Source organism: Talpa occidentalis, unplaced genomic scaffold (assembly GCF_014898055.3).
Source record: "Talpa occidentalis isolate TD23 unplaced genomic scaffold, MPIMG_talOcc4v2.1 talOcc4.13, whole genome shotgun sequence".
In the NCBI taxonomy this organism is placed as follows: domain Eukaryota; kingdom Metazoa; phylum Chordata; class Mammalia; order Eulipotyphla; family Talpidae; genus Talpa; species Talpa occidentalis.
The window spans coordinates 41,209,221-41,233,584 of NW_023601322.1; the positions used below are offsets into that span (position 1 = coordinate 41,209,221).

A 24,364-nucleotide genomic window follows, 5' to 3' on the forward strand; every position below is an offset into this window, starting at 1 on the left:
AGTAATTGGTACTCTTTAGTTCACTCCACCGTTATATCTTGTCTGAACTGGTGCAGTAGCCTACAAACTGATCATCTTTTGCTTTTGCCTTTCTGCAGTGTTTCTCCACACAGCCCCTGGACTCCTTTTTAAAATGTAAATAAGATTATGTTGGTCCTTGTTCAAAACTCCCTAGTGATTTTCTTTTTTTTTTTTTTTTAATTTTTATTTTCTTACATTGTTGTTCATTTTTGTATAATATTTGATTTCTGCCCTTAGGTGCAGTCCTCCTAAAGCTCCCATCACCACATAACCTGTGAACTATCACCATAGTCTCTTGTGCTCTTCCCTCTCCTTTCCATCCTCTCCTGTATGTCTCAGTTCTGTAATTTGCCCACCTAGTGATTTTCTGTCCAGTTCTAGTCCTTGACTTCCTCTTATCTCTTCATTTGCCACTGTCTGCTTTGCTCATTTCTCTTTAGATACACTGGCTTTCTTGTTATTTTTTTAAACATTCCAGTTATCATGACTTGCTTCCTTGCCTCACTCAAATTTCATGGCTTATATGCCAGGTTTTCCTTGACCATCCTACTGAAATAGCACACTTCCCTTCCCCAACCTTATTTTCCCATGTAGCTTTTTTTCCTTCATAACCCTTCTCTTTGCTGAATTTTTTTTTATCTATGTTCTCCATTAGGAGTACTTCCATTTACTTCACTGCCATGTATTCCTGGAGTCTTGAATAGTGTTAAACTGTTAAGTAAAATTAGGAACCCAGTATACTAACATCTGCTGTTATGTTAAGAGTGAATAAAATATTCTGAAATTCTTTATTTCAAAGATCATATAATAACCTCACTTGGCTTAATATTTTTAAAGAAGAAGACAGCCCCTAAGGAAAGTAATTATCTTGAAACCATGAAAGCCAAGATTGACTTACTGTGTCACTTTTTAAAATGCAGGATGCTAATGAATGTTGGATACAAATGATGAGAGTATTGCAGCAGAAATTAGAAGCCATAGAGGATGATTCCATAAAAGAGGTATTGAAAAATATTTGTGATTATAGACTAGTATACTTTGATTCCGTTCTCCCAATACCCCAAGATCTTGAAATGAACGTATTGTAATAGACATGTAATTGAATACTTTAAATGCTCAGTCTATAGTCCTAGTTTGAAAGCTTTCATTTGACATTTGAATTGAGTATATTCTTTGTGAAGCTGAATTGATTTCGTTGAGCATCTATATTCCTTCAGGAATATTTTTGAACAATAGAAGGATTTTACATTTTCAAAAGCTTGAGTATGTATTATTAAATTAGATTGTGTGGGAGGATATAAACATCAATATCTTCATAAAGTAAAACTGGAATATTTAATTTTATTTTTGCAGACAGATTCTTCATCTGCGTCAGCAGTGACACCATCTAAAAAGAAAAGTTTAATTGATCAGTTCTTCGGAGTTGAGTTTGAAACTACGTATCCTTATAAGCCAAGATCTATATAGAGTTTACTCATAATTTAGTAGAACTGATTAGCATACATAGCGCAGTTTACTGATTGGAGTGGTGGGATGGATATGAAGAAAAATTGTTCAGAGGTAGAAATTAGGAATTTGGAAAAATGTACCTATTGGATTGTATACTTTAAAACTATTTTTTCCCTAAATACATCTTTACCAGAATCTACCTCATTAATTCACCTCATAAAGAATTAATTTTTTTTCTTCTATTACTGATTTATTAGAATTTTAAAACATTTACAATGTAAAAAACAACAAATTTAATTCACACTTTTTAGCATGTTTATTTTTTTAATATTTTTTAGTAATATAAAACATCCTTGTTTATTTTCTCACCAATAAGATTTGTCCCTTCAAATGCAGTCACCAAAGTTTTTCCATCACCAAAATATCCAGTCTCCCACCACATTCCACTGTGCTGTCCTCCCCTCCCTGTTCTAATTTTAATGTATGAAATGTAGTCTGTTCAACTAAATTATATACATTAGATTGAACAAATTAATAAAACATGAATTTAGGGAAGTTCTGTTTTCATGAATAGAAATTGAGGGTCTAAGATTTCTTGTTTATGTGTATTTAGGTTATTAAGACCATTTTATGACCAGATTAATGTGTTATAACCAGAGTTTATGTGTTACTGTACACTAATTACTCCGTCTTGTTGGTAGGTGAATGAACTCTTGTGAGACCGAAATGTTTTAAACACCAATGAAAGGTGTTACTGGTTTTAATGACATTAGGATAATTTATTATATTCAAGATTATATAACAAATTGAATGCCTGCTTGCATATTCCTTATCTTATTTTGCAAAGCATGAAGTGTACGGAGTCAGAAGAAGAAGAAGTCACTAAAGGAAAGGAAAATCAACTTCAGCTTAGTTGTTTTATTAATCAAGAAGTCAAGTATCTTTTCACAGGACTTAAATTGGTAAGGACAATTACAACTGATTCTTGTTATTTGGAGATTTTGTATTTGCAGATGCACTTAATTTTTTACTTTTCTCATATTTGTGAATGCTAAACTTTATTTGTAAACCCAACATCAATACTCATGGTGCTTTCATGGTTGTTGTAGACATGCTCAGAGTGCCACAATTTTGAGTAGCTGACACTTTATTCCACTTAAGGCCCCCCAATGGTGATGCTTTGTTTTTATTTCAGCTCTCATTCTATAAACAAGTGTCCCTTTTTTATTTTATATATATATATTTAAAGAACCTATTTATTAGGGAAAGGGACAAAAGAGTAAAAGATACTTGCATAGACACAAGCGGGCAGGAAGAGCTGCCTGAAAGAGGCAGGTTTACTAAGAGAGGCCTGCATGGTTGCAGTCGGGCAGCCTTGAGAAGAGCGGCCTCCGCTGAGGGAGGTCAGTGAAGAGAAGCCCCGGTAGGTACAGGTCACGGGCAGGCAGGAAGCTGCTGCCCTGCAGAGGGAGAGGGTTGGTGAAAAGAAGCACCTGCATAGGCACAGGTGGGCAGAGGGAGTGCTGCCCTCCCCCCCTTTTTTGTAAAGACTGTTTTTACATAGAGGAACTGAGGTGCAGGCCAGAGGTGTGGGGGTAAGAGGATTCACCAGAGACAGAGTGGGCAGCAGAACAGGCAAATCTACACACTGAAATACAGAGATAGAGCGGGGAGCAGCAGGCAAGACAGGAGAGATGCATTTGCTCTCTGGCCCAGAACAGACTCAGTCCATCATGGTGGTAGCTCTGAGACTCAACCTTTAGACCACCAAGGAGGCCCTAAACAGTTGTCCTTTTTTCAATAATTTTAGTGCCATATTTCTTGCATTTTTATTGGTGTCTTTGCTGTTTAAAATGACTATAGGCATAATGCTGAGGTGTGCTGTCTTAATGTTTAAAGCACAAGAACTCTGATATGCTTTAAGGAGAAAATAACATAAGCTAGATAAGTTTCATTTAGGGGTTAATTACAGTGTAGTTGGCTGTGATTTCAGTGTTAATGTTAAGTAAGGAGTCATTAAACAGAAACACATGAAAAACAAGGTTGTGTGTTTATCAGTTGATAAAAATGTGCTGAGAGGACATTGTGAGGCATAATAGCTTTTAGAGAAGTTCACTTTAAAAACACAAATACTAGCTAACTAGTAAGAGTCCTAAAACAAATTATGATGTACTAGTTTCAGGCCATCAAAGCATGAAGTGTGTTAATTGGAGACTGGAGTAGAATGCTTTGACAAGGTATCTCCAGATGATATTTTCTTCATAATTTTATAAAATTCCAGGAAAACTAAGGATACTTGGTACTTGTAATTGATAGTGATATTTACAATTGGTGATGATATGATAACTTACCTGATGAATAATAGTCACCCAAATTATTTGTAAATGTCTGTTCCTGAGATGTATTTATTGCCATGGTAAAATTTTTAGATGCTTTACTATCATTTGTTCTGATTGTTCTTGAGTAATTTTACTCCACGTTTCTCTACCTCTCCAATACTGACTATACTTATTTAAGCATTAAAAAGTGACTTTACAATGATTCTTATATATTGTAATTAGTGATTTTTAAAAATCAAACTTAAATTTTTTGCACATGTGTAATATGTTTTATTAAAAAAAACAGTAAATTGTTTTAACTGATTGGTATGTTTATGTTAAAGCAAAGCACATTAGTAGTTCTGATTTTTTCTTACAATATTAGAAATACTAGCTAACGTTCACTTGATAAAGAATATATGCCAACTCGTTTTCTGCATAATAATTCATGTAATTTTAACAACAGCATTATATGTAGGTACTGTTATCACCATTTACAAATGATGCGCAGAGATGAAACTGTCTTGCCTAAGGTTATATAGGCTATAAAGGAAAGGCAGTCATGTTGATTAAGATGGGTGCTAAATGTTTTCCCACATTTGTTAAATTAACTGAGGTTTTCTGTTAAGACTTTTTTCAAATTTAATAATAATTGATTGGAAGATGTATACATAAAACAAACAAGGATTTCCTTGTCTTAATTTCTAATATAGTATGAATATTCTGGTAATATGTAAGTGGAAAAATGCCATAAAAGGCTTTAATGTATTGCATAAAATATAATATAAACTCTCAGAAACATTTGGCTCACAATTAAAATCTTTCAACCATTATTTTACATTCTGAGGACCTCATGCCATTATGTTATTTTGATATATTAAAGAACTGAATCATATTTCAAAGCATTGTGTCTGTATTCAAATTATTCCTCCCTGGTACAAATCCATACCGGTGTGCAGATATTGTATGTTTTCTATTGAGGAATACTAATTTTTAAAAAAATTAAAGGTAGTCTGTATTGCAGGAAAAAAATTCTTCAAACTAATGTTTGATTTTACGTTCTTTTTTAGCGACTTCAGGAAGAAATCACCAAACAGTCTCCATCATTGCAAAGAAATGCTTTGTACCTCAAATCTGTAAGTTGTGCATTCCTTTTGAAATTGAATTTCCTAGCATTCAAAGGTTTCTAGTTAATTAATGTTACCCAGTCTTTGTGTTTTACTAAAGCACGGAGTTAAAAATTTTTGTGGCATTTGCATGTAAAGGGTTTTTTTTTTTGTGTTTCCTTTTCAGTCCAAGATTAGCCGACTACCTGCTTACTTGACTATTCAGATGGTTCGATTTTTTTATAAAGAGAAGGAATCTGTGAATGCTAAAGTTCTTAAGGTTAGTAATGAGCTTTTAGTATAAAATATGAAAATTCTTTAATTTACAATAAAACCTGTTACTTATTCCTTTAGGAATAGTTGAACTTTCTCTGAAATACTATAAATGGGAGAGTTATTAACATTAGGAAAGTGGTTTTTAGTCATGAATATATATTGTATTGAAATTATCCATTGTATTTTTTATTTATTTATGCCTACAAGAACTGGGGTACAGGCCAGAGATGCGGGGATTGAGAGGATTCACCAGAGACAGAGTGGGGAACAGAACAGGCAGACTAACTGAAATACACTGCTGAGGGGAGCAGCGGGCGAGTCAGGAGAGGTCTGCTGCGCCATGTGGGTTGTTCCTGGCCGGGGACTGAACTCGTGCTGCAGAGACTGCAGATAGCTTCATATGTTGTGTCTTAACCCTTTGCGCCACCACGGAAGCCCTGTACTTTTTTTTTTTTTTTTTTTGTGGTACCCTTGCCGCTGGCTGGGGAACGAACCGGTGCTGCAGAGGCTGCGGGCAGCCTCGCGGCCCAGTGCTCAACCACTGCGCCGCCAGGGGAGGCCCTGTACTTTTAAATCATATGCATGCCTTTCTACCCCTGCCCTCCAAGCATCTGATTAAGTGGAGCCTGAAATCTTAAGTATTTCAAAAGATTTCCAGGTAGTTCTGATGGGTTTTCTCCACTACTCGTAAACAGTGCTGTAGACCAGATCCTCAGCTGTAAAGATGCTGACCCAGTAGTTTGGGGATGGCAGTGGGGTAGGGCATAGAATAAAGGCAGTACCTTTCTTCTAGGTGAAAGGAGTATAAATAACTGCTGCCCAAAGAATATTTAAATTGTAGTCTCTTGATGTAGGTACCAACCTTACTATTTTGCTGTTTTGTTGGCTATATATCTAAAGTGCTGGATCTTTGGGATATATATATTTTTATATATATATATAAAACTATAACTATATACAACTTTATTCAACAATATACAACTTTATTCAACAATATACAACTCTCTCTATACATATATATATATATAAAACTAGCATCTTGAGCTGCAGTTTATAGTATTTTCCTATATTAGTATTACATGAGGAAGTTAAGTATAGTTGAAGTATCTACTAGTGTTAAATTTATTTTATTACATTTTAAAAGGACAGATTTATCAGAAAAAGATGGAAGAAGAGGCACCTGTGTAGTCACAGGTGGGCAGGAGAGCTGCCACTCCTATTTTGCAAAGGGAAAAGTTTTATGAAAAGAAACACTTGCATTGTCATAGGTGGGCAGGAGATGCCTAGTGTTAAATTGAAATATTTATTAATATTGAACTTTATCGGGCCTCCCTGGTGGTGCAGGCAGTTGAGCGCCGCACTGTGAAGCTGTCTGCAGCCTCTGCAGCGTGGGTTTGATCCCAACCAGCCGGCCAGCGAGAATCTACATGGCACGGCAGATGGCTCCTGTCTCACCTGCTGCTCCCCTCAGCAGTGTATTTTGTCAGTCTGCCTGTTCTGTTCCCTGCTCTGTCTCTGGTGAATCCTCTCACCCTCCCGTGCATCTGGCCTGTACCCCAGTTCTTGTATAAATAAATAAATCTTTAAAAAAAAAATTGAACTTTATCACTGTTGTTTCTATGTAAGATTGTATTTCAGATTTAAATGTCATGTGAATCCATTTGCAAATTGACTCCTGCTGGTTTTAGGTATATTGATTATTTTTACAGCAAATGGTCTTAATAATTCTGAAATACTTTTTTTGCCATATAAATTCTAATCATTCTTCTGTGGTCAGTTTTATGGGTTAAAATGTGTGGTTTATTTGTAAAATGGTTTATTTGTAAAAGATTTATCTGTAAAAGTTACGAACAGATTCTTTCTTGAAAACAATCACTGTAGGTTTCAATGCACAGATTTCCAAGAGATTTCTACAAATTTTTATTCTTGTTTTTGTATATAGGATGTTAAATTTCCTCTTATGTTGGATGTGTACGAACTGTGTACACCAGAACTCCAAGAGAAAATGGTCTCTTTTCGATCAAAATTCAAGGATCTAGAAGATAAAAAAGTGAATCTACAACCAAAGACCGTAGGTTCTTACTGAGATTTTCTAATCTTAATATTTTAGTATTTTATCATTGTTTAACAATTACAAGTATTGTTAATCTTTTAGCAAAAATGTACAAAACTATTTTATTTAACATATATAGAAATTCTACATGTATTGTTGCAAGCGTGCCTTTCAAGTTTTAGGTATTTGTAGCATAAGAAAAACAACTATTTGTGGTAAATGGTACTTTATAACAGAGTAAGGCTCAATATTTTCTTTCCTCCTATAATCTGTAGCTTATAGTCCTCTTATTATACTTATCTCCTTAAAACATAAAATCTTGCATAGTACTTTCTACATACTTTATTATTGTTCCTCATAAGACAAGATGTTGCCTCCATTTTTAATGGAATTGTATGAAATAACGATTCATTCATACCAACTGTCACAACAAAGTTGTATCTTTAGTCAGTGCTACTGTTGTGCCTATGACTGGTATAAAATTATAACAGCAAATTTATATGTAATGCATAATTGTATTTTATAGTTAGATAAGAAACAGCTAAATTATAAGTTGGAATTTCTTTGTCAAAATGAAAATATTTCCTTGTAACTAGAAATATTTCCAAATATTTATATCAAATATTTATTGATATTATGTATTGAATTTAAAATTTTCTGTAGGTTACCATTTGTGTGTGTTAAAAGAAAGTTTTTTAAAAATTAAACTTTCAGAATTGTAGAAGAACATGCAGTTGTAAGAACTAATACAAAGAGGTACCTTTCACAGCTTCCCCTTGTGATATAACACATTATAACGCTTTTGGTGTTATGAAACCATTGACTCATACAAGGCCATGAAGATTTGTTTCTTTGTTTTCTTCTAAGAATTTTATAACTTCCATTTAGACCTGTGATCTATTCTGGGTTAATTTTTGTATATGTGATGAAGTAAAAGTCCAAATCCATTGTTTCGCTTGTGAATATCTACTTGTATCAGCACTGTTTATTGCCTATTGTATGGTCTTGGCACACTTGTAGAGTCCAGACATCTCTGGACTCTCAGTTTTATTCCTTTGGGCTATGTAGCTGTCATTTTGGCGGTACCATGTTTGTGGTTATGTAGGTTTGTAGTAGGGATTATAGTTTTGTAGTAAAGCTATATTAAGGATTGTAGCTAAGTGTGAGTCTTCAGACTTTATTTTTTTAAGATTGTTTTGGCTACTCTGAATTGTATGTATTTCCATTATTTATTTTAGGGTCAGCTTGTCCGTTTTTTTCGAAAAGAAAGCAATTGGAATTTTGATACACGTCATGTTGAAACTGTTGATTAGTTAGGAGAGTATTATCGTTTTAATAGTATTAAGTCTTCCTGCCAATGAACTTGATAGTCTTTCTGTTGCATAGGTCTTTAATTTTTCCAACACTGTTTTACAGTTTTTGGTGTACAAGTTTGTATTTCTTTGGTTAAATTTAAGTATTGTTATCTATTTTATTTTATTTTTTTTTATTTGTGGCATTGCTTGCTTATTTTTGTTTTGGATTGTTAATTGCAATTAATTTTTATAAATTGATCTTATATTCTTTACTCCCTATTGGTTTATTAACTGTTTGCTTTTTTGAAAGTCCCCTGTGCTCCTCCCTTCCTCCGATCCCTCTCTCCCCCGCTCCCTTGCAGCATGTTAGAGACTACTTTTTAAGTAGATAGGTAGATAGGTAGCTAGGTAGATAGGTAGGTAGATAGGAATGGTTGACCTACTTGACATTTTTTGTTGTAGGATCCTTTGACTTCTTGCCACTCAAGCTATTTTTAAACAGCTGGCATCGTTTTCATTGCCATTGTAGTTTTCAAGAATTTTGTGCTCATATGCCTAGATAAGTTAATTTTTTTTTGTATTAACACATTGAAAATGGGTTGAGGCAGGGAGTTGCCTCTAAATATCCTTGTCTAAAATAGTCTTAACTCTTTTATTGATAGTAAATATAATTTACTGTGAAGTGCAGGTTTCTAGGGCTTTAGTAGATTTAATATTAGTCATGGCAATTTGGCTTTTTTTTTTGAGGCGTTTTTTTGGTTTGTTTTTTAAACCTGTGTGGTTCGATAGTGATTTGGTAACATTTTAGAATTGGGGTTCCCTTTTTCTGCTCTGGAGCACCTGTATTCATGTATATTCTGTAGCTTTAGTGGTTTAAAGTTGATCCTATAATCAGAGGGCCTGTTACTATACATATAATTATTGTTTTTTTTGGTAAAGATTTATTTATTTATGCTTACAAGAACTGGGGTACAGGCCAGAGGTGTGGGGGGTGGGGATGGTGAGAGGATTCACAGAGACAAATGGGGAGCAGAACAGGCAGATCTGCTGAAATACACTGCTGAGGGGTGCAGCGGGCGAGTCAGGAGAGGTCTGCTGCACCATATGGGCAGCTCCCCTGGCCTGGGATTGAACTTGTGCTACAATGGCTGCGGATAGCTTCCATAAGTTGCATCTTCACCATTTGCGCCACCAGGGAGGCCTATAATTGTTTTTTGTTGAAGTGAAGGACCCTCTGGGTTTAGTTTTTTGTTCACTGTAGTAATTTGTAATGTAGATTATTTTTCTTTGTTTTGCCTTGGTGCTTTTCATTATAGACAGGTAATTATTTGTGGAATTAAATACTCATCAAGAATACAAATTTTATTTCCAATATCATGATTTAAAACTAAGTATTTTTTTCCTCAGAGTGACAAAAAAAGTAGTCCGCAGAAGGAAATTAAGTATGAACCCTTTTCTTTTGCTGATGGTAAGTAAGATTATCATTTCAATTGGGTTATTGTGGGTTTTTTGTTTTTTTTTTTTTTTAAGGTAAAATTACTGTCTTGCCATGTTTTTTCAGATACCATGCTTTCAAAAAAAGTTGTGTTTCTGGAAATATTAACCTTATAAGGTATATAGTAATATTAGTTTATATTAGTATATATAGTAATATTGAAATATTAACCTTATAAGGTATATAGTACAGATCACCTTTTAGTGTGTAGTTACCTAAATGGTACCGTACTTTTTTTTTTAAGATTTATTTATTTATGCATAGAGCTGGGGTACAGGCCAGAGATGCTGGGCAGGGTGGGGGTGTGAGAGGATTCACCTGAGAGAGAGTGGGGAACAGAACAGGCAGACTGACTGAAATACACTGCTGAGGGGAGCAGCGGGGAAATCAGGAGCGGTCTGCCTCGCCATGTGGGTTTCTCCCTGGCCAGCTGGGGATTGAACCTGTGCTGCAGAAGCTGCGGATTGCTGCATAATGGGGTACTTAACCCCTTGTGCCACCAGGAAGGCCCCTGGTATTATACTTCTTAAGAAATCTTTTATGATGTGTTAACTTTGATTGGACAGTAGTATCTTACTGAATTCTGTTAATTCCTAAGCTTCAGAGTTGTTCTTATTACCTGGCATGGAAAAGTACTTGTGTGTTCATTATCTAATATTACTGGATTCACATTTTTTTTTAGACATTGGCTCTAATAATTGTGGATACTATGACTTACAAGCAGTGCTAACACACCAAGGAAGGTCTAGCTCTTCAGGTCATTATGTGTCATGGGTGAAAAGGAAACAAGGTAAAGATTCCATTATTTTTTTCATTTGCTATATCCTGTGTTAAGTATGATTAGTATAAAGTTTATATAGCACAGTGGTTCTTAAACTTTTGGTCTCAAACACCCTCTACATTTTTCATTTCTGAGAACCCCTAAGGATTTTTATTTATTATTATCTACTTTAATAAAAATTAAACTCATTGAAGAATGAGTTTATGGCAGTAATAAACCCACTATATATTAATGTAACATTAAAAAATATTTTCCAAAGCAGAAAAAAAATTAGCAAAATACAGTACTGATTTACATTTTTATAAGTATGTTTTGTTTGGTTTAATAGGGAATTGTTGCATTCCTCTTTGTCTTCCTTCGTTCTGCTGTTTATTATACTTTGTGTAGTTCCTGGAAAATTCCAAAGCACTCTGTAGAGAGGGGAAAAGGCAAATGTTTTAGTATTGTTTCGGAAAGTCTTCGTGGATCCCCTGAAATGCTCTTTATCCTGAGTAGTCCAGGGACCATGCTTTGAGAACTCTCAGTGTAACAACATAAAACTACCCAGTATTTTTTTTTTTTAAACACTGAAAAATTCATAAATATTAATCATTTTTGTCTCGTTTTTTAGATGAATGGATTAAGTTTGATGACGATAAGGTCAGCATCGTGACACCAGAGGATATCTTGCGGCTTTCTGGTGGTGGAGACTGGCATATAGCTTATGTTCTACTTTATGGGCCTCGCAGAGTTGAAATAATGGAAGAGGAAAGTGAATAGTAATCTTCATTTTAGCTATTTATGCTTAGGTGTGAAATAAATGTTATTTGTTGATCTTTTCTATAATCTAGGGCTTTAGAGGAAGATGTTTAGGTGGTTTTATGTTTCCCCTTTACCTGGGACGAAGGAGGGTAGAAGCAGACCACTCTATCTAAAAACTTACAGAAGAGAAAATGTCTTTGGACTGTGCTGCCCTGTGTAAAGGTGGCAGGGCGACATTTTTTTTAAAAGTTTATTTCTGCATTAATTTTTTAAAATTCTGGGTCAGAATCCTTTGAACCATTATCTTCTGTGATAACTTTTCTCCCTGCTCTTTTCAGCCCAAGATTCAGCAATCAGATGTTTATTGCACACCTATTACTCTATTATTTGTTGTTGTTCTTGCATGGTTTAAACCACCATTCAGTAGCTGCCTATCCTTTGCCTTATCTAACAAATTTTGCCAGGAAGGTGGAAAGGAAGTGTTGCTCTCATTGTGTAACTCAGTGCTGCTGTCCACATCCCATGGAACATGGGTACAATCAAGTATTTACCCAGCCTGACTGTGCTGGCTTTTCATGACTTTGAAATAAATTGTGATCAATAATAGTACATTTGATTATACATTACCTTGTCTCTCTGATGTACTATGGTTTGTACATTTAACTTTGCAATGGTTTTGTAGTAATCAACCTTAAAAAATTGTTGATAAGCTCTGGCTGCTTATTTTTAGAAAATGAGGATATTTAATAATAAAAATATAAGAGGGATTAACAGCTTTGACCTCAAGTCTTTTGTCTGTTGAGTGTTGGAGCTTGGGTGAAGTACAGGTATGTTTAATACTATAGCTTCTGCAGATTTACATAATTTTACTTTGCTGTTAAGCATCCATTTACAAATGTTTGTTATCTTGTTTGCCTGCTCGCATTATAATCTGTTTAAAAAAATACATTCTTGTAAAAGTAATGGAGTTCTTTGGATAATAATTGCAACGATATTATCAGTCATGTCTGTTTGGCTCAGTTGGTGTGTTTGTTTTTACTGTCAATTCCCAAAACCTTAATGATTCTCTCGACTTAATACCGGTTTTTACAATGATGGTAGGAATACCAAGAGTACAAGGTATTTCAATATGGTAGGATTATTACATTTTAATATCTTCCAATTCTTCATCTTTGTTTCAGGAGCCTTATATTACTAGAGAAAGAATACAATATTAAGTTAATTTGTCTCTGTCAGGATATTTATAATAAAGTTTTGGGGATTATCATAAAATCTTTCATCTTTGCTTATGCTCTTTCAGTGCTCCACAGAGCAGAATACTGGTAACTGTTAGAGCCTAGAGAACAGTTGCCACTTTCCTCAACTTTGAACAATATGGTATAATCTGAGAATACGAGGGTATAAGATAATCATTTCAGGGAAATATCTGTAAATATCTTCTTTGGCTAAATTCTGATTATTGGCAATCGATACTCTGTTTTGAGGGAGGGTGCAGAATACAATGGGGAGGATGAGACTGTAAGAATTGTAATATCTACTGATATGATGCTAGTAACTGCAAGTTTTTTTTTAATCCAGTCTTATTTGGTCTGAGTAATTTTGAGGACATAAATTTAGCTACAGAATGCTAATTAATTCTCTGGTTTAGAACAAATTACATATATCTTCTATGGAATCAGTATTCTAAAATTATAATTCCTTAATTTAAAAAATTTGATTTCATTTTATTTCAAACAAGCATTATTCCAAAGATATTTTAGGTTTTTTAAATTAGTAAGACTTCTTTAGAATTTGACCTTGCATATAAGGTCTTTGAGAAAGGAAAGTAGGCAAGAAAATGTCTGATTCCTGAGTGTGCCTTATATGCTGTGCCACTAGCACTGAGGCCCTTTTGATATTAGAGCATCATGGTTGGACTAGCAAGTGAAGTTAAGCCTAAGCAAGAACATTTATATGTAATATGCAATTAAACATCCTTTTTCAGGATTCAAAACAATGATGACCTAATCTTAGAGTCCCAAAGGGTAATGTTTATGTGGGATCAGGAAAGGTAGAAGGTACTATCTCCAGCCATTACTGCACAGTGCTTTGCTATTTCTAGGATGTTTTCACCTACATAGCATTTGAACATCACAAAAATCTCTGAGCCAGGTATCCTTACTTTAACAATTTATAATAACTAGGTTTGAAATGCCCCTCATTTCTTTGAAAGTTGGTGGTTTGGCAAACATTTTTTGTATTGGAACAGATAGTGACCATTTTAGGCTCTGTAGCCCATACAGTCTTGTTGCAGCTACTTATCTTTGCTGTTGCAGTCTGAAAGGAGCCATAGATACTACCTAAAGAATGAGCATAGCTGTGAACTGATAAAATTTTGCTTATAAAAAAAAAATAAAGTCACGATGAATGGACCATTGTTTGCTAATCCTCTGCTTTAAATTATGAGTGATACTGGAACAGTGAGTTTCAGGAAGTCTTACTCTGGGAAATGTGGAGAAGTCAGTCAAATTTTTAACTACTAATTTGATATAGCACATCTTAGGAAACACCATGCTCCTTAATATCACTTACTGACTTTATTAGAAATATATTCAACAAAAATATATTATGTGACCTTGAGGTCACGTTGGCTATTTTCCCAGTCCACCCCTACTTTCCTCTCAAACCCTGAGGTCAGTTATTAAGAGCCAGTATGTGTTCTGTTGTTCTTGGAGCACCAGCGAACTAACTGTACAACAACTGTTATAAAAATGTTTATTGTTTACCAAAACCAGTGGACCTCTATGAAATGCTGTGTGGTAACAAAATCTTATCACAGTTTTAATAAAAAAGAAAAAAAAAAGAAAGAAGCTAACTATTTGTCTCGTTGTCATTAGTTAGACTTTCTGCAAGGTCACTTAATCCAGACTTATTCAGTGCATTAATCAGATTCTCAGGTGTTGCATGTACTCCCTCTTGATCTTGCCAGGCAACGAGTAGCTGCTTAGCTCTCATCTTCATGTCTTCACTGTCACACTCAATCTGTCGAATTTCTGAGTCTTTCATTTCCAAATAGGGAGCCAAAATCTTCCATTGTTCACCCAGTTTGTTAGCAAATACCTCTATTTGTTCCCCTGTTACAGGTTTGTCTCGCCGAACATCAGGACCTAGAAAACAAAGGAAAGGTAATTATGTATGAAAAGCGAGGACATACACAATTCAAAGTATACAACAAAACTGAGAAGATACAGGGCCACTGAAATATTAATTACCTTTAGTAAGTAAGCTTTATTTTAAATTAAAACACTTCTTTCTTATAGTCTCCTTGGGTGAATATGGTTCTTAAATCAAATTTCTCATTGTATAAAATATTTAGAAAGCTATTGTCAAGCAGTGTTTTAAATCCTCACTATAAGAAATAAAGCTGAGATAAATGGTAGATGTTGACAACTATATCAAATTAAATAGCATACCTCTCAAAGAACCACAATCTTTTCCGCTTGTAAAATAACCAAGAAAATTCAATTCTTACTTTCATTTTCCTTCAGTAAGGCATCATTATCTTCCTCATCTTCATCCTCACCTGTTTTTATTTCTTCAGAAGGAGGCTAAAAACAAACAGAAAGTATTGACTAAAAGATATGCCAATTTCTAGAGTTAGATTGCTGGGGATGGACAGCTGTGGTTTAGATAAGAGTGGTGAGACTCCAAGTATAGGATAAAAAACCTTAAGAGTGTTAAAAACGAATGTGGGATAAGAATTGCAGATGGGACAGTGTTAATAACCTAGAGGAGTAGTAGACAGAGGAAGACGACTTGAGAGTTGGGAAGACCCCTCCCCCCCAACCTGGGACGAAGGGATGCATTCAAGAACACAGTAAATTGGTTTGCAAATACCTAGCATGTGATAATTATAAATGCAAGCTCTAGGAAAGATTGCGGGGGGTGTTGTGGGGGTGGGGGGTAGGAGGGGGAGCAACTGTGTCCTTAAAATTTGAGAAGTTTACTAGGTATTAAGGTATAATTCTTACTGTATTGGAAAACTACATAGGAAAAGAGAACAATGTAGAAAGAATGACCAAGTTGCCTACTTTGTGGTAGCAGACAATATAATATAATGTATTGGCAAACAGGAAAAACTCATGTCTGAGTTTACAGGTGGCTAATAGGTTTTCCAGAGTATTAAGGACTTAGATAAAAATATATACAGTATAAAAAATTATTAAAGTTTCCTTATCAATTTAATCCTTTCCTATATATACTCAAATGGATTTTTTTCTTCATTCATTCAAAAATAAGGGCTGGGGGTGGACCATAGTTTTCTTCACATAAATCCAACTTTCTGCTCAAAATAGTAACAGCAATCTTTATTGTGTGTGATGGTAATTTTAAAGCAGATAACAGTGAATAAAGGCTATGAAAAGTTTGATCTTTATTACTTACTGGTAATTCCTTGGCTAGCTTTATTACCATGTTTTCAAGATACTCTGGCAAACTTTTAAACTGCTGGTTGGTTGGCTGGAAAAAATGAGGGCTTCTCCGTGCTAGTAGTCTCAGGGCTCTCCAACCATAATTTGAATTGTTCACTGCCCTATAAAGAGAGAGATGTCTCATTATAGGTTTCTGTTCCTGTATTTCCTTCTAGTTAGTTAGTGTAGTTATCTTCATGTGAAACTGTATACGGTATGTAGCAGGAGACACCATTCTTTTCATTCTGATCCTACAGCTAATGAACCTCTCTGTATTCAGTTCACTTTCACTTGCAAATAACAGCAGAAACCAACAGTCTGAAGAGGCAGGTTCATATGCAACAAATACATTTTAAGTTTGCATACATTTTACTTAATTTTAAGATCAATTATATGAGTCCAGTACTGGTTAGATATTGTATGTACAGATCATCCACCTAAATATATGGAATAAAGAAAAAAATCATAGTTGGTTCACTAGGTTCAAAGAGTGAATTTCATATTTTATAAATTCATTATTGAGTTTTGATGATATAAATTTAGCCACTATTTGCTCATCTACCTATGTAACACCTAAGCTTTTAATTCAGTCACTGTCAATCTCAATGAATAAGATGGCTCCAATACTCGAAAGGGAAACATTCAGTAGCCAACACAATAATCACTGATGCCAAGAATACAATCTGTGAATTGTTTCCCTAATGAGCACAGCAATAATAGGTGGTATATAGTAAGGTAAAAAATGGAAACCTCAGAAAAATTCTTAAGATAATTACTTGGAAGTGGGCAAGCCTCAGAAATCTCCTGAGCATAATTTCTTTCCCCTTATGAATGTCTGCGAGTCATTTGGAAGTGCCCTGAAGTTCTTCAGTAGCAATCTGATGTATATAACAATGCCTATAAATGAGTCTCATCATATCTGAGACATGCTGGCCACCTGCAAGGCTACTCAGACAGTGGGGACTCTTAGTTACACCAGGCTACCAGATTTTGCCCAGAATGTTCCTAGTCTTTCTCTGACATGTTTAATTTGAATCTTTTATAAAATTAATACACACAAATTGTTTTTCCCCAGAGAGCCATACCATTCGCAATCTTAAACCTATCCTAAAGAATTATTACTTTCAAGAATGAATGCACCCAATCTTAGCAACAGTGATAAATCAGCAAATTCAACAAATACTTGTTGAGCTGGACCCTTGAGTGTGGTGAAGACCATAGAGTACTCTGAACACTCAAGATACTCTAACATAGTTAAGAGAAGGGCCGGAGTGATTTTCTTGGCTTTTGTGACTTACTAGCTGAGAATTTCAGTAAATACATTTACTCTCTGCCTCAATTTCCTTTGCTGTAAAATGGAGGTAAAAAGTCTCCTACCTCGGAGATATATAATAAGGTGGGTGCTGAGGGAGGACCTGACATATAGAAATGGGGGATGTGTTGGCAATCATTGATATACAAGGTATAAAACAATTTCTGAAAGTGATAAGGGTGAGAAATGGGAATTTCAGATGATATGTGCTATGAAATACAACAAACAGTACTGCATTATAGAGGGAAAGCAGAGAGGTATTGCTTGAACAGGAAAAAAAACACTGAGGAACTTTCTTATAAGAGCTGAAGTGAGACACGAGGGAAGTTGCCCTGGCAGAAGTTTCAAAGCAAACGGGATAGTAGAAAGAAACAAAAGTACAAAGGTGAGGCAGACAGACCTGAGTTGAAGAACAAAAACACGTCTCGAGCAGAAAGAAAATTGCAAAGAGGAGGAGATATGGTTGGAGAGGTAGGTCTGAGCTGGATACAGAAGTCTTTTAGGCTCCAGTAAGGAACTAGGATTTCATCCTAACTGGTAGGTATTGTAGTTACTGGAAGATTTTAAGCAGAAGATCTGGCTTGTGAATTTATTTTAAAGATCACTGGTTGGTAACAGGATGAAGAACTGGGCAGACTCTCAACTCCAGTCAGATAGGGTCATACTGTTCAGAGTGCTAACTACATGTCATAAATAGTTCAAAGTGAATAATACAACCCTTACGAAAAAAATATTGAGAAGAGTAGCTCTTGAGGAACAGTACTTACTTATATTCATTTTCAACCATGTTTTCAGGGTCCGCCTGTTCAATGGCTTCTTCAAAGAAATCCTCCAAAGTTGGCATATATTCCCTGGGCATTACAAAGTAACTAATGAGGATTATGTGTATTATTAATAGTAAATACTATTGGTAGCAACATAATTCTAATGTTACCCTTGAGCTACAGCTACATTATTAGGTACTCAGAATTTGAAAGAGGTATAAATGACTCAAAACTCAAATGTCTCAAAGGGCAGTGTGGTATGCCATATTATTACTATATGCCATGTAGTGTAAAATGTATTATACACTCACTGCATTGTGTGACTCTGCTAGTGGTCACAGGGCTACAAGGGGTTTAACAGCAAGCAGGAAATTTCACACTATGTCCACATTCATGGATATCTCTCTGTAAACCAAAATTAAGCCAAAATTTATAAGCAGATAAAATTTATAAGATTTCAAAAATTTAACTTTGAGCGTATTTTAGATTGTTAGTATGCATACTTGGTTTTTAATTGTAGCTTTCTTAAGTTTGTTTTTAGAAGTAAAATTTGCAAGCAAATATATAAAAGCTCATCAGAGGACACATGTGACAAAAACTAGAAAAATGGGCTCTCTAAGAGAAATCAAGTATCAAATCTTAGGACTTTCATTATACTAACACACTCTCCAGCTGGTAAACGTGCCCGAATTTACTACCACTCTAATCTTCTACATATCACACTACACAAAATAGGGTACACACTAAAATTTCAACCAGACTATCATTCACAAATGTTTGGCACCATTTGTTAGTTTTAAAATTATGTATGGGCCTCGCTGGTGGCGCAGGGGTTAAAGACACAGCGTTTTCAAGCTATCGTCAGCCACTGCCAGCCACAGCAGCATGAGTTTGATCCCTGGCCAGGAAGGTGATCCACAATGCGCAGCAGACCTCCTGTCTCACTCAATGCTCCCCTCAGCAGTGTATTTCAGTAGATCCACCAGTTCTGCTCCCCACTGTCTGGTGAATCCTCTCACCCCCCGACACCTCTTCTTAATACCCCAGTTCTTGTATGCATAATCTTAAAAAAAAAAAAAGTATTTCAAGCAATCAGGACTAATGTAATGAACTTAACAGGCTTTTGTCATACCTGCTTTTGAATTTTAAAAACAACAGATAGGGTTGCGTGAGCCTCCTAAACTCGTCCTCTTATCTCCCTAGAGATGGCCAGTCTTTAGAATTTGGTATTTATTATTTTCATGCTTTTAAAACAATTTAGGTATACTTTTCTGAATCCTTTTGTTTTCAATCATTCCAAGCTTTTTATTAATGGAGTCCTGCTTATACCCTGCTGCAACCCTGTGTTTTTCTTAAGGAGATCTGTGTTGACATATCCTCATTTCCTAGTGTCCTATACATAGTAGTTCATCATAACAATTACAAATTTCCATATTCTTGATATTTAAGTGATTTTCCCACTTTCTGCTAAGTGAACATTCTGATAGGTCTTCTGCAGATGAACTAGTTTCTTTAGACACTGGCTTTCAAACTTATAATGCAACTGCCAGTTAAGAAATTTATTTGTATTGCAAACTAATACACATAGATATACACATGTATATCATGTATAAGCTAATGTTTCATAACAGTATATTTTCTATTTTCATAAGAGCCAGGTTTCAAGTACTAAATCAACTTTCCAAACCACTAGTGATTTAACCTGAAGTTTTAGTTTCAAAAGAACTCCTTTAGGGCCTCCCCGGTGGCGCAGCGGTTGAGCGCTGGGTTGCAAAGCTGCCCACGGCCTCTGCGGCGCCAGTTCGATCCCCGGCTGCTCCCCGGCCACCGGAGGAGGGTCCCACATGGCGTGCAGACCTCTTCTGCCGCCCGCTGCTCCCCTCAGCAGTGTGCTTCGGTCCTTCTGCCTGCTCTGCTCCCCGCTCTGGCTCTGGTGAATTCTCTCACCCTCCCGCGCTTCTGACTGTACCCAGTGCATGTATAAACAAAAACAAAGAAAGAAAGAAAGAAAGAAAGAAAACATGCCTCTATATAAAAAAAAAAAAAAAAAAGAACTCCTTTAGAACCAATCTACCTAGAAGTGGAATTGCTAGATCTTAGAGTATATAGTTTTAACTTTCAGATATTGCTAAATTGTTTCCCAATTGGCTGTAATAATTTAGTAGGCTTCTAACAGTTGCACTGGCCAATTATTTTTATCATAATTCTTTTTTTTTTTTAAGATTTAATTATTCATGCATACAAGAATGGGGTACAGGCCCGAGATGCAGGAGGGTGAGAGGATTCACCAGAGACAGAGCAGGGAACAGAACAGAGGGGAGCAGCGGGCGAGAAAGGAGAGGTCTGCTGCACCATGTGGGATTCTCACCAGCTGGCCAGGATTGAACCCACGCTGCAGAGGCTGTGGACAGCTTCACAGAGCTGCCCTCAACCACCTATGCCACCAGAGGAGGCCCAATTTTTTATCGCATTTCTTAAGAAATCTTGGTATTTAAAAATTATTCAATTTCCTAGCTATGAAGTTGACAGCTATGGTCTGTATCTGCCCTTCTGGTTACTAGTAGAGTATCTTATTTTCTATTCAATTTTTAGACCTCCTAGATCTGTGGTTCTTCCTCTCGTTCATATTTTCTGTTGATCCCTCTGTATTTCTTAATCATTAATTCTTCACCTGTGTCTAGTCTGCTTTTTAACCTGCCAATATAATAAAGTTTTATAGTTCCAGTGACTATACTTTCTATTGCTGGAAATATACATTAGTTTTTTTTTTCAAATTTGACTTTTTTTTAATAGTGTCCTGTTCCTTTCTTTTGTTTTCAATTCCTTCTTTTATGCTTTTAATTATCTTAAATACACTTATTTTACAATCTTTATGTGTTGGGTTTATTATCTGAAGTGGCTAATTTCTGTTGCTTGTTCTATCTGCTAATTCTTATACCTGGTATTCTCTTGAATTTTTTTTTTAAAGACTTATTTATGCATACAAAAGCTGGGGTGCAGGCCAGAGATGCAGGGGGGTGTGGGGTGAGAGGATTCACCAGAGACAGAGAGGGGAAAAGAACAGGCAGACTGACTGAAATACACTGCTGAGGGGAGCGGCGGGTGAGACAGGAGAGGTCTGCTGTGCCATGTGGGTTGCTCCCTGGCTGGCCGGGGATCGAACTCGTGTTGCTGAGGACAGCTTCATAGTGCAGTACTTTACCCCTTGTGCCACCAGGGAGGCTGTTGAATGCTTATATTTAGGTAGTGAACTTCTCTTTAGATCTGTAAGATCCTTCTGTGATTTAGGTTGAGGTGTGAACTCCAGAAAGACTTAACAACCTAGGGCTTTTTAGTTTACCCTCTTTGTGTGGGGTTTTCTTTATTCTGCTGTAGGTATAAATTTAAACTCTAAGACTTCATGAGAGAGCGTTCTTGGCTATAATTTCTCAGGGAATACACGTGCCTTTTCACCTGCATCCTGGGAAGAACTAGATTAAGCCTCCTTGTTTCCTGTGTCAGTGAGCATGCATCCTCTTCTACTCTTATTTTTTACATATAATATAGTACTTCGAGGGTCTCAGCTATAATTTCAGTTGTGCAGGCCTTTCTGTCCTTGTGGCAATCAAAATCAAAGTTTTCTGGTTCTAAAACTGGAAATTATCTGCATGGCTCTCCAGCTATAAGTAAGCATGAAATTATTTTCCCTCTTGTTTTGTGAATCCTTTTTTTGTGATTTAAAAAATTGTTCTAAAAAAAAAAAAAATGTTCTATCCACACCTCTAGGTTTTACAAAGGGAAGTCATATTCCACTGTGCCAAAGTCAACCACAATAAATTTTTTAAACTTTCTTTGAGCTCTAGTGGTAGCCAACATATGGCTCCATTTTACTCTACATAAATTTGAGAAAAACAACATTTTCAACTTACCTTGTCTCTGATTTACAGGCTTCCATATTATCAGGACAGAGATTCCAAAGCCTTGTTAACTCATCACTACAAAACAGACAGATGCAAAAATACATATTTTTTAATGGACACTATCCTTATATGGTTAAAATTGAAGAGAAAAATGACGATTATTTGGATGGTGATAATATGCATTTTCTTCATAATTTTTGGCATTTAACAAAATTTCCATGTCAGCATATATTGATCAATAATCATTTTTTGTAAAGGTTCAATATAATATAAAGCAATGAATAACTAACTGGCAAGTCACAGAAATGGAAGGATTATGGTATCTTGTAATAACAAGTAAGTTTGATCAGTTTGACAGTAATTGTGTTTATCTCCGACATGGAAAAAATGAGATAGCCTAGAACCATGAATTTTGGAAGGAAACAATGAAAATTTATCTTCAAGTTGCATGCATCTATATAGTGGCTTCAATGATATGAAACCACATAATAAGGGTGTGGCCAGCTTTAGTTATCTTTGTACCTGTCAAACACAAAAAACTGGAAAAACACAAAACCTGGTCAGTTGTAACAGTAACAATAGTAACAGCTCGCAGATGGAGAAAAGTTAACCTACTTTCCCATCAGAATTTTCTTGGTAGGTCCTTTCCCTAAGAAGTCCTCTGGTGCTGTTCTCTTCCGTACTATTCTTGTTGGCTTGGTATCTGAAGTTCTGAGGTAAACAAAACACATTGGAATTACAAATGGACAGCAGAGATAGAAGAGTGTTGAATGTAAAAGAAAATTTAGTTACTACTTTCTTCCTAAAAAAGATGAAAGCTTCATATTATTGTAGAACACTCATCAGATAAAACACAAAAATGGCACACCAGAGAAAAATGACAAAGGATTTGTATAAAGTATTTTTCCCCCAATAATTTAGAATAGATTAAATTGTTCTGGAAACGATGATATGAAACAAGGTAAAAATTCAAAGAGAGGTATATCAGTGTGTCTGGATTCTTAGAGTTCAGCTTAACCTTTTTTACATGAATACATATACTCACATCTGTATATAATGTAAAATAATCATGTCACACTACAATTTTCAAATTCCTTTCTCATACAGCTTGAGATGAGTATATAGTTACCTTTCTTTTACAAAACTTGGGCATCCTTCATTTTTCCATGAGTTCCAGTTTTCTTCAGTATTTAATATATGCTGGGAAAAACAAAGAAATCACATTTACTTAATGGAAGACTTTGAAATATATTTGGTGCTAAGAAGACTAGGTAAATATAAAACACATACCTCTACCATCTTTGAAAATCTTTCTCCATCGGGGGGGTTTTCAGATAGTAGCTGTGATTAGAAAGAATATACTAAGCTTTCAACAACTTTCTGCATCATAGGAGTGGTTTGTAGGCAGAGAACCAAGAAGTGTTTGTGATCTTGTACCTGAGCTTAACTTTATCCTTATTTTCCTATTTGGGGCTGAAACAAAGAAAATTCTAAATTTCCATTTTGTTCAACCATAGGTTTGTTGCGTGTTGAACTTACTTGATAAACTGATTTTGTAGTATCTTCAATCCAGAGTGACTGCTCATCAGTTAAAACATAGTTTGAACTAGGAAAGAAAACAGTAAAAACATGCTTGTGTTATAGCAATAAACGTTCAATATTAAGATTTATGTTATGTCTTGAAAATAACAATGCAAGTAATAGATAAATGTAATTCTGACAGTGCCAAAATTACTAAGAACAGTCACAAATGAGAACATTTTATTGTTTTCAATTTGGAAATTTAGTTTGTTTAATCTACAATCTCTGTATAGCTGTATTTAAAACAAACACACAGTGAAAACAATATACTATTTCAAGGTTGGGGCCCTTCCAGCTTTCCAAATATAAGAGCTCTGAAAGTGGTATATAGCAACTGTAGGAACAAGACAAAATTAGGACCAGAGCCATGACATTTCCTAAAAACAAATTTTATGTAACGGAAGTATCCTTCCTGTGACTAATTTGTCGTTACCAAAAAAAACAAAAACAAAAACAACCAAAAAAATACAGCAGAGTAGAATGAAATTTCAGCATTTCAAATCAGCTTGCTAAACCTAGTGTCTGGCAAACAACATTGCTTTCATTTTCTGAAAAATGAGAGGGTTTTAAGGGAAAATTCTCACACTTCATCTCTAAGATTAAGAGGGCCAGAACTGAACACATGAAGATGTATGAAAGAAAATAAAACATTCAAGTAATCAGTATTAACTATAAGCAAAGGAGTGAATGTTTCCCAAAATAAGTTTAATGTGGGATGAGTCCTGAGACAACATTAACAAATTCCTCTACAAGATGCACTTTCATAAGGCGTGCTACATTCCTTTAAAGAATATTCAAAATACAATGACTAAAATACTAAGAACC

At 35.3% G+C, this 24,364-nt stretch overlaps 2 protein-coding genes across 2 annotated transcripts in view; one reads left to right on the forward strand and one right to left on the reverse strand.

Moving 5' to 3' along the window:
• The window catches only part of USP14 (ubiquitin specific peptidase 14), a 46,496-nt gene extending 31,078 nt beyond the window's left edge, over window positions 1-15,418 (forward strand). Inside the window, exons 8-16 of the mRNA XM_037508757.2 lie at window positions 942-1,022; window positions 1,375-1,460; window positions 2,318-2,432; window positions 4,859-4,924; window positions 5,082-5,174; window positions 7,113-7,241; window positions 9,926-9,986; window positions 10,696-10,803; window positions 11,405-15,418. Of these exons, the coding sequence (XP_037364654.1) occupies window positions 942-1,022; window positions 1,375-1,460; window positions 2,318-2,432; window positions 4,859-4,924; window positions 5,082-5,174; window positions 7,113-7,241; window positions 9,926-9,986; window positions 10,696-10,803; window positions 11,405-11,553 (888 nt within the window). The 3' untranslated portion in view covers window positions 11,554-15,418. The remainder of the gene's footprint in view (window positions 1-941; window positions 1,023-1,374; window positions 1,461-2,317; window positions 2,433-4,858; window positions 4,925-5,081; window positions 5,175-7,112; window positions 7,242-9,925; window positions 9,987-10,695; window positions 10,804-11,404) is intronic.
• The window catches only part of THOC1 (THO complex subunit 1), a 34,342-nt gene continuing 24,253 nt past the window's right edge, over window positions 14,276-24,364 (reverse strand). Inside the window, exons 14-22 of the mRNA XM_037508758.2 lie at window positions 23,498-23,564; window positions 23,249-23,299; window positions 23,088-23,158; window positions 22,574-22,669; window positions 21,968-22,033; window positions 18,063-18,146; window positions 15,958-16,105; window positions 15,047-15,122; window positions 14,276-14,681 (exon numbers count right to left, since the gene is read on the reverse strand). Coding sequence (XP_037364655.1) covers window positions 14,386-14,681; window positions 15,047-15,122; window positions 15,958-16,105; window positions 18,063-18,146; window positions 21,968-22,033; window positions 22,574-22,669; window positions 23,088-23,158; window positions 23,249-23,299; window positions 23,498-23,564 — 955 coding nt within the window. The 3' untranslated portion in view covers window positions 14,276-14,385. The remainder of the gene's footprint in view (window positions 14,682-15,046; window positions 15,123-15,957; window positions 16,106-18,062; window positions 18,147-21,967; window positions 22,034-22,573; window positions 22,670-23,087; window positions 23,159-23,248; window positions 23,300-23,497; window positions 23,565-24,364) is intronic.